The sequence below is a fragment of the Pyrus communis genome, chromosome 6, assembly GCF_963583255.1.
Source record: "Pyrus communis chromosome 6, drPyrComm1.1, whole genome shotgun sequence".
NCBI lineage: Eukaryota > Viridiplantae > Streptophyta > Magnoliopsida > Rosales > Rosaceae > Pyrus > Pyrus communis.
Window position 1 is genome coordinate 12,860,486 of NC_084808.1, and position 9,651 is coordinate 12,870,136.

A 9,651-nucleotide genomic window follows, 5' to 3' on the forward strand; every position below is an offset into this window, starting at 1 on the left:
ATCTCTACATTACACTTCCACATTTGACAACCATCCATACACAAAACAAAAATGAAGAAAAATATAACATAGGAAAATATCGTATTTAATTAGTTGCAACTTGGAGCTTGCAAGCATATCGTATACGATATGATGAGATCTTGAAAGGAAAAGCAGATCATACAACATGATTATTCTTTATTTGGTTGATTTGAGTAGATCATATGGTCAACGTACGCAACTCAGAATGCCTCGGCCGTTGGTCAATAATTAAAGCCAAAAAGTCAGTGCGTTACAAGACGGAACCCTCTTTCTCCTCTTTTTCCTCACGTGGGACCCATCACCAACCCCCCTCAGACTTGTTTTGTCTTCGTGTCATCATGTCCCATACAAAAATCTCCACCCTTGGATCCCATCCTTTGACTTTTACACCATCTTTTCGTTTCTTTTTTAACCCCCAACCCCCTCCCTTCCCTCAAACTCTCCCAATTCATAACTCCATCAATCCTCCCTCCCAAGTCTCTCTGTATTCTCAAAGCAAAAGCCAGCTCCGATGGCTATAGATCTAGTTGGCTTCTCCAAGATTGACGATCGGACTGCCGTGCAAGAAGCTGCCTCCGCCGGCCTGCAAAGCATGCAGCACCTCATCCGCACCCTGTCCAATCAAACCCCGTCCCACACTCCACTCGATTGCCGGGAAATCACCGACTTCACCGTCACCAAGTTCAAGCACCTAATCTCCGTCTTGAACCGGACCGGTCACGCCCGGTTCCGCCGCGGACCGGCCAAACCAGCTTCAGATTCGGTCCATCCGAAACCTCAGACTACTTTGACTGCTTTTCAAACCCCAAAATCGGACAAGGACAACTCCACTACTGTGTCCCCGCCGGTCTCCACTACGTCGTCGTTTTTTTCCTCAAACACAATCGGAGACGGCAGCGTTTCCAACGGTAAACCCTTCTCATCGATTTCTGTGCCTACGCCTCCGGCTTTCTCCGCCGGAAAACCGCCCCTTCCACAGTCTCACCGGAAACGGTGTCACGAGGGCGAACCCGCTAAAACGTCGTCGTCGTCGGGCCACTGCCATTGTTCTAAAAGAAGGTACTTTTTCTTTTCCTTTCTTTTTTTGGAACAAGAAAAGAAGGTATTGATTTTAGCATTTTTGTTTGAAGATTTTGTATTAAATTAATATTTATTTTAATTATTTGTAGGAAGTGTAAGGTTAAGAGGACGATTAGAGTGCCGGCGATTAGCTCGAAAACCGCCGATATACCTGCGGACGAGTTCACCTGGAGAAAGTATGGTCAAAAGCCGATCAAGGGCTCACCTTACCCGAGGTATGATTATTCTTCTTTAAATCTCAACCGCACATCTTTCCAAAGTCAAACACAGATCTCAATGTTGTTTTTCAATGAAGCTCATAAATTAATTGGTTTGCAGAGGGTATTATAGGTGCAGTACAGTGAGAGGGTGTCCAGCAAGGAAACACGTGGAGAGAGCACAGGACGACCCCAAGATGCTCGTCGTTACCTACGAAGCTGAGCACCGTCACCCGCACCCTTGCCCTTCCCTCACAGCCGCTAATGTGGGCCCTGTTTTCCAGTCTTCCTGAATAGAGTGACGCGGGGTCCACAGTTTGATTCCCGATCGTCACCGTTGAAGTAACGCCGTGACAGTGGACAAGTACACAGCATGTGGACTTAGCGCTATTTCACAAGTCAAAAGAAAATGATGCTGAATTACAAAAATGACATACGGTGTAATGGAAACGGAGGGGTATATGATGTAAATTATGGAAGAAAAGAAGGGCGAAAGATGGAAAATGGAATATATACTTTTGATGAGTTATTGAATTTATTCAAATTTTTTATTAATTTACTTTTTTTTTATATATACGAAATTAATTGTGTTGGTGGACGGAGCATTGGATTCTTTGGTTGAAATCTTGGTTGCGTGTGGAGATAGTCAAAAAGGGCGCGCATCAGAATAATCTTTTTTTCTTAGTTTTGATGTCGTTTTATGCTGAGAGTCAATTTAGACTATTTAGTTATACGGGGTGGGGGCCATGCCAGCAAATGCGGATTGGTTGTGTTCGTTGACTTCTGAGATCCTAGTTGTGACTTGTCTGGCGTTTAATATGTCAATGACATGAATGATATGATATAGATGCGACTCTTTTAGGTTCTCTCCAGTGGAGGCAGATTGTCTGCCTTTTTTTCATCTCCTTCTATTTGTACGGTCACGATTAGATTACATCAATATTTAATATTTTTATTATTTTTATCTTACTATCTCTATTAAAAAATTAATATAAAATGTTGACATGATTTAACCATGGCCGCACAAAATAAAAAGGAATAATAAGGGCACTCAAATTGGGGGGGGCAGACAATCTGCCTCCCTCCCAAGTATCTAGTCCTTCATTGTTTTAACTCGATTTTTATCAAAAAATATATAATTTAAGATAAGAGTTGGAGATGCTATGGATTATGGATGGGCAAACGGGTCTTGGACCCGCGGGTAGGGACGGTAATGCCAATTCGAGGTGGGTACGGGGCGAGTACATATATTGTAAATTCAAAATGGGGCGGGGCAGATACAAATTTCAGAGAAAACGGGCCTCCGGCCCGAACCTTTTCCACCGTTGATTATAGGGTGATTAAATCTCCACTGTTTATTTCTAACACAGCTACATGGGTTACATCAAATTGTCCAGATCCAGACTCCAGAGTCATCCCGAGTCCCCACTCCTTTCGAGTCCTCGACTCCTCTCGACCTCAATCTCGACCTCGACCTTGATCTCGACCTCGAATTCTTTGTTTCAACAACCATTTCCAGCCTCCAAAACCTAGATCTCAACGCCTCCAGGCGTCGGGGGTCTGTCGGTCTTTAGATTCCTTTCCTGTGTTCAGCCATGCCCAGGAAGTACGACTTTCCTCCGAGAAGGAGAAGAACCTCAAGCTCTTCCTCAAAGTCGGATTGGACGAGTGTACGGCCAAAAACATCATCGCCAACACCACCAACCTCACCGTCGTCATTCACGAGGTACTCACTTTTGGGGGTGGTGGTGCGGTTGGGCTGAGTGTTTGGGGTGGTTGGTGGAGGCTTGGCTGGGGTTTATAGGGCTAGTGCGACTGTTTTGGGAATTTTGAGGGGATGGGACTGATAGTTATATTTGGGAGTTGCAGGTTAATTCGTTAAAGCAAGGAAAAAATTAGAGAAGAAATATGTAGGGCTATTTTAACTACTCAATCGTTGATTTTCTTCTTCTTTTTCTGCTTAATTTTCGAGGTTTTCCGATTTAAATGCATGCAATTCATAATCCCGCAGATATATACTTTTAGATTTAGTCTACTTATTTTGTTGTTCTTGAATAATTCCAGGCCGTTGTTACTGATGGATCTAGTTTTCTGATTTGTCTTCGGCGACTCTTCGACTAGGAATCTGGGTGGGATATTGAAAATTAGAGAGAGAGAGAAAAAAAAAAAAAAAAAAAGAAAAAAAAAAGGTACCCGTTGGACTCGTAGGAACCGACCCATTTTATACAGGCCCGGTTAGGTCCGGTTCTCAGTTTCAAAATAGCCAAACCCGGCCCGGCCCAGCCCGTGCCCACCCCTACTATGGATCTTATCAATCGTACCTTACTTGAATTTTTGTTTTCTTTTAAAATAATATTTACAAACTCAATTTTACTTCCTACGCACATTTATTAATTTTCTATTATTGATCTTCTTTAATTCTTTTGATCCACCGACCAAAAATTATGTGAGGTGTGTCAAAAGTAAAAATAGACGTATGGATAACATTACTGTTTTTTTTTTTTTTTTACTCTTCTTTTGCCTTTAGTGTTGCACCTACCTAGTGGTGCTCACATAAAGTCCTCATTTTAAGGACTTGTGAGTACCAACTCTATATCAACCATGGAATTTTATTAAATGAGATCTAGAGGCTCAAATTCTTTCACAACTTAAAACACTCTATTTATCACTCTTAATTTGACCCATTTTGTGGAACCTGTTTGAGTTTTTATCACAAATAATCAATGAATGTAGTCCTTGAAAATAGGTGTCGCAAATCAATATGATCCTTCCGCCATAGTTATGTACATTTTTTTGTTATGTGCTAATGTGGGTTTAATAATTTATTAAAAAAGCTATCTAAATACCTTTTTACACAATTAAATTTTTTTTAATCGTTTAGTAGGACCTACTTCGAGGAAAGATCATTTCCATAAATTCGCAAAGGCACAAGGCTTAACCAAGGCCTAAAAGGGGGTTTGGAAATTGTTTCCAACCAATAATAGACGCACCTTAGTTATAACCTCATTATCTCAAGGCATACCTCGCCGTTCTTTGAGTCACCAGACCACTAGGAAAGCGTCCAACAAGCTCTCCAAGATTAAGGTTGTGAAGATGTTGATCGCCTAAATGTTAACAGTGATGTCCCAAAAGTCATTGCCAATCAGCCAAGCCGTCACCAAAGGTGATCTCGATCCAGGTTCAATTCGATGAAGGTTGTCAAAGTATGTAAAGATGAGTGTATTGAGAATTTTTTTTAGAGAATAGACAGCGAATGAGGTAAAGGAATGTGGACTGGGATCAGAGGTGATTGCAGAACTAGGTTTTTGGGTTCACAACTTTTTATTAACTATTAAATTATTAAACCTATTTGTAATTTTTTAAATTCAAAGTAGACTTTTGAGCTCAATTTATGTTTCACATCAGCATATAACAAATTTTTTGACAGAATTGTGACGGAAATACTACGTTGATTTGGGACACTTGCTTGCGGGACTACATTGATCATTTTTCAATTTCGAGAACTATTTTTTATGTCGCATGTCAATTTCAGGGATCATTTGAATGTCGCGGGTCATTTAAAGGACTATTTGTGAGAAAAAATGACTTATGGGACTCAATTATGTGTTATATCAACACTTAATGAAATTTTTAATATAATTATGATGGAATGATCACATTGATTTGCAACACTTATTTTCAGGGACTACATTGATTGATTTTCAATTTTAGAGACCATCTTAATGGCGATGGTCAATTTCAGACCATTTGTGATAAAAACCCAACCTATTTTTCTTTTACCCTCGCAAATCTCTCCTACTGCCATCGTCGTCAATGTTTTTCCTCTTTTTGTAATTGAAGGTTGTGCGATGCCAATTTTATTCGTTCTTTTGTTTGATTCACAAAAATTTCTTCAGTCTCTGATTACTTTTTTTATTTTTTTTTTATTTTTTTAAATTTGTCCTAAATTGCAGAACACATGAATTTGTACGGCTTATTTCATTTGATTTGATTTTATTTTATTTTGATCAACTGGTTTTCTTGCAGTAACAGTGCATCTGTATTTTAAATCCTGGCCTATTAAATCCATTTGGATAAATGAATTTCGGAAAGAATGTTCAATGCTGTATGAGAAATAAAGTGCTTAAGATGATTTTGTGGGAGTTGATTTATAGGCCATGAAGCTGTCAAGGAATTCTGACATGTTAGGACTTAGGAGGACTGTGTGAAAGAAAAGAACATGGGAGAGAAAGAAACGTGGGTTCTCAATATAAAATGGGTTGAAATTAAAAAGGAGTGTAAATAAGATATTTTAAAATGTAAAATAATTTGGGCTACCCTCAGGGCCGACCCTGCCCGCGCCTTCTTCGGTGGTTTTCACTATTTTCCATTCAGATCTGGACTCTAGCAGATGTATAACATTTTCTTCCCTCGATGTGAGCTTCATTGTGGTGTAATTTGTCTCGATTTGATATTGGTCGAATTCGGGCGAGGTTGTGGCCACAGACCACTACATGCAGTGGCCCATGGGCTGATGACCCATTGTTCCCTTTAGCTAATTTGAAGGCCTTGAATCTGTTTTTGACAATGTTTGACGACATTCAACCTTATGAACCTAGTTTTGTAATTCATGGCCAGTCGACCTTGGTAGTAAGCGACGATCTGACCGTTGGATCATCTTGAAATTATACTATGTTGTTGTGTGTATTATTAAGGACCTTAGAAATTTACAGATCAAAAATCCGAGGGCGGACCTTTCAGATTGGATTACGTAGGGTTGTTGACCTAACGTTGATCATGTTAACCGAGAATTGACTTTTGGTCAATATGTTCCGAATCATTATTAAATATTAAAATTAGCATTAATAGAGACCATATATAGCCTATGGGCTTATCTTAGTAGTAAGTCATCCTAAGGGATATGCATCTCGATTTGCGCGCCTTACTAGGATTTAGCGTTTATTGGACGTTTAGATCAATTAATGACATGTGCAACTATTGGTATGAAGAGATAAGTTAGGGACCATATTAGAATTATTTTGCAGAACTGGTATGTCTGTGGGACTAAATATTGGCTGGTTAGGTATGTGTGTGCTTGCAATTGTGATTCATGGTGAATTGATGTGTGTCGTATAACATATATCGTGTATTGATGTAATTGCACTATCTAGCAATGTGGTACATGGATGATCCCGCCTAGTTAATCCATATGGGGGGGGGACTATTGTATTATGTGTATGCCCATGGTTCTGCTTGATCAATCTGCATTGTGGGACTAGATGCATTCTTGGAGTGACTTCGTTTGGTTAATCTTCATTGGTGGGTCATTGCCTACTTAATCACATTATGTCCATAGATGGTTATGCCTGATTAATCCACATTGGGGAACCACACTATTAGATACATGCTTATGGTTCTGTCTGGTTAATCTGCATTGGGGGACCATACGCATTCCAGGGGTGACTCCGCCTGTTTAATCCCTACGGGGGCTCACTGCTTATTTGGTCACATTAGATCCATAGGTGGTCTTGCCTGGTTAATCTGCATTTAGGGACCACATTATCGAATAGATACTTTGTCTGATTAATCCACATATGAGGACCATATACACTCTAGAATTGGGTTTCGTGAAGTGGTGTAGAACCTTATTTTCATTGGATTTCGTGGAGTGGTTCGGAATCTCTTTCCCAAATCGGTTTCATTGAGTGGTTTGAAATCCTTACTGTGCGGCTTAATCTGGAACCCTATCTTTCCCAAATCTGGAACCTTATCTTCGTTGGATTCCATTGAGTGGTTTGAAATCCTTATTCCTATTTTGTTCCATTGATTGGGCTGAAACCCTATCTTCGTTGGACTCAGTTGAGTGGTCTGAAATCCCTCTTCCTAACTAGTTTCGTTGAGTTAGTTCAGAGCCCTAGATTCTTGTGAGTAGATATTGCTCAAGGTTATGCTTGTGTTTGTAATTCAGGGTTACAATGATGTTACTTTAGAATCCTGGTAGAGAATTATGGAAAACCTTACGGTGGTTGTCTTTATTACGATTGGTGAAGTGATGGTTGATCTTATTGATTGATTAATGTGGTTAAATGTTAAATTGTGTGCATCCTTGGTCCATTGAAATATTACTAATTGTGGTTTCGTTATTGGAAATCATTGGGAAGTATGTGAAAGATGGAATGACATATGGGTGCATCACTTACACTTACGTCAGGAGTTATCTAGAGTTTTATATTTTTGTGCTAGGAATTCCATGAGAAATGTCAGAGTTTATCAAAGTGTGAACTACAAATGGCTTTATCCCCGTCTTAGGGCACGTAGGCAATCTAACATAGAGGTTAGATGCAGCCATGAAATAAAAGGAATAGTTACTACGCTATTGATCTGGAAGTTTATTTTTTGTCATGTCTCAAGAGCGAGGCATGATAATCGAACATGTACATGGTGACGTCACGTGTCAATTCTGGACGTATCTCAAAATCGGGGTGTGACATGCGCAATTGCCGTATGCCACTAAAGCTTAAGGGAAAACTTTATAGGACAAAAATAAGGCCAGCAGTGCTTTACGGTACATAATGATGGGTGGTCAAGCATCAACACATGCTAAAAAATGAGTGCAATGAAGATGAGAATTCTTTGTTGGAAGTGTGGGCACATGAAAAAGAACAAGATTAAGAACAAACATATTCGAGGTAAAGTAAGAGTAGCTGCAATTAAAGATAAGAGAAAGCCGGTTAAGGTGGTTTGAACATGTGAACCGAATACTTACTGATGCTCAGATTAAAAGATACGATTATGAGACAGTGGCTTAGAGCAAAAGAGGCAGAGGAAGACCTAGAAAGATTTGGAAAAAGACTCTAAGAAAAGACATGGAGTACTTAAAAACAACGGAAGATTTGGCACAAAACTTAGCGCAGTTGGCATTCTAGGATGCATAAATGGAAATATGCACACATGTGTGTTTTGTTAAGATTTGGATTTTGCCTATTGAGGCTGGATAATAAAAGGTCTAGGATAATGCTAATTGAACTTGAAAGCTGTTTTTATCGATTTATAAATTGAACTAAAGCCTATATGGATCGTGGATTTCTAAAATTCAATTTGACAAATGATGATTATCGCTTTCTAAGTTAAATTTATATATGATGCAAGGCCAATAATAATTATCAAGTTGTCCAAAAATTCAGTTCTAACATTTTAATGAAGTTGTTCCAAGATTCATTACATTAGTGAAGACGAAATTGCTAATGTATATATTAATCAAGACACTGAAGTTGCATGTGTTGGCACCATATTTCCCCCTGCGAGTATGGTGAAAACAATGTCAGTTTAAGGGTGCCTTTAGGAAGCCTTGACCAAGCCTTTAGGCTATCTTAAAGGAGTTTGTTGTTTTCAAGTGTGCCACTATTGGCTCAGACCAACAAATTGATTGATTGTATGTTGCTTATTAAGTTGTTTGCTTGAGCCACAAGTAAATTGAGCTTCAAATCAAAAGACAAGGTCATAGAGGGGCTTAATCTATGTTAAGTTATTTTCTATGCCTTGTCCCCAAGAACTTAATAATTTCTTTGTGTTTATGCCAAAAGGCAGCCACAAACTAATTAGAGCTGAGTCTAACTTAGTTTGCAACTATCAAGTAAATATAAAGACTTAAAATAATGCAAATAATGACAGAAAGGAAAAACAGGAAATAAAGGATAGTTAGATGCTTATTAAATGTTTGTCAACAAAATAATAACTTGCATAAAAAGGGTGATAACTCGAACAGAAATGGAAAATACAATATTCGGGGCAAAGTATAAACCTAATCGGGCAAGCTCCGATGCCAGTTGCGCAAGCTCCAGTGCCTGTCAGGCAAGTACCAATGCCAATCGGGCAAGTTCTTGCAAGTAAGGAGAGTGTTTGGAAAGTAAGTTCTGATACAGGAAATCAATACTATAAGCAATGCAGCAGAGCTTTTGAAGTTTGAGTAAAATGGACAAGAAGGAAAGGAACTTTGAACTACAAAAGGAATTTGGAGATTGTAAGTGTGCTACTACTAGTTACCACTACAGATGGGATTTTAGTGATGGGGATTGCACTTAATTGACTTCTAACCAAGAGATTGTGTCATTGAGTGGGACATGCTCAACTTAAGTTCCTTACGTAGATAGATCGATCACAATCACAATATGTATGTTGAACAAAGCTTGCATTGAAATGACAATAATACTCCAAAGAGAGATAATGTATTGAAATGCTTTTAGCTATTAGAAGAGAGATTTAATGAGGAATACTTGTAAAGATAACAAAGCTATGATGAATTGACAGGGGTTTTGACTTTGAAAGAAATGAAAGAGCTTGCCATATTGAATAAAGCTTTGAAATAAAAGGAGCT

At 39.0% G+C, this 9,651-nt stretch overlaps 1 protein-coding gene across 1 annotated transcript; it reads left to right on the forward strand.

The window, feature by feature from the left end:
- Positions 1-465: 465 nt before the first annotated feature.
- On the forward strand, positions 466-1,855 carry LOC137737979 (probable WRKY transcription factor 11). Its single transcript, XM_068477572.1, has 3 exons — positions 466-1,080; positions 1,191-1,316; positions 1,420-1,855. Exons 1-3 carry the CDS (start codon positions 533-535, stop codon positions 1,589-1,591), a joined length of 846 nt encoding a protein of 281 aa, XP_068333673.1. The 5' UTR covers positions 466-532; the 3' UTR covers positions 1,592-1,855.
- Positions 1,856-9,651: the final 7,796 nt, after the last annotated feature.

Coding starts and splice junctions, on each gene's coding strand:
- LOC137737979 (XM_068477572.1), top strand. CDS start 533: ATGGCTATAGATCTAGTTGGCTTCTCCAAGATTGACGATCGGACTGCC. Junction 1,081..1,190: donor TGCCATTGTTCTAAAAGAAG/GTACTTTTTCTT, acceptor AATTATTTGTAG/GAAGTGTAAGGTTAAGAGGA. Junction 1,317..1,419: donor AAGGGCTCACCTTACCCGAG/GTATGATTATTC, acceptor ATTGGTTTGCAG/AGGGTATTATAGGTGCAGTA.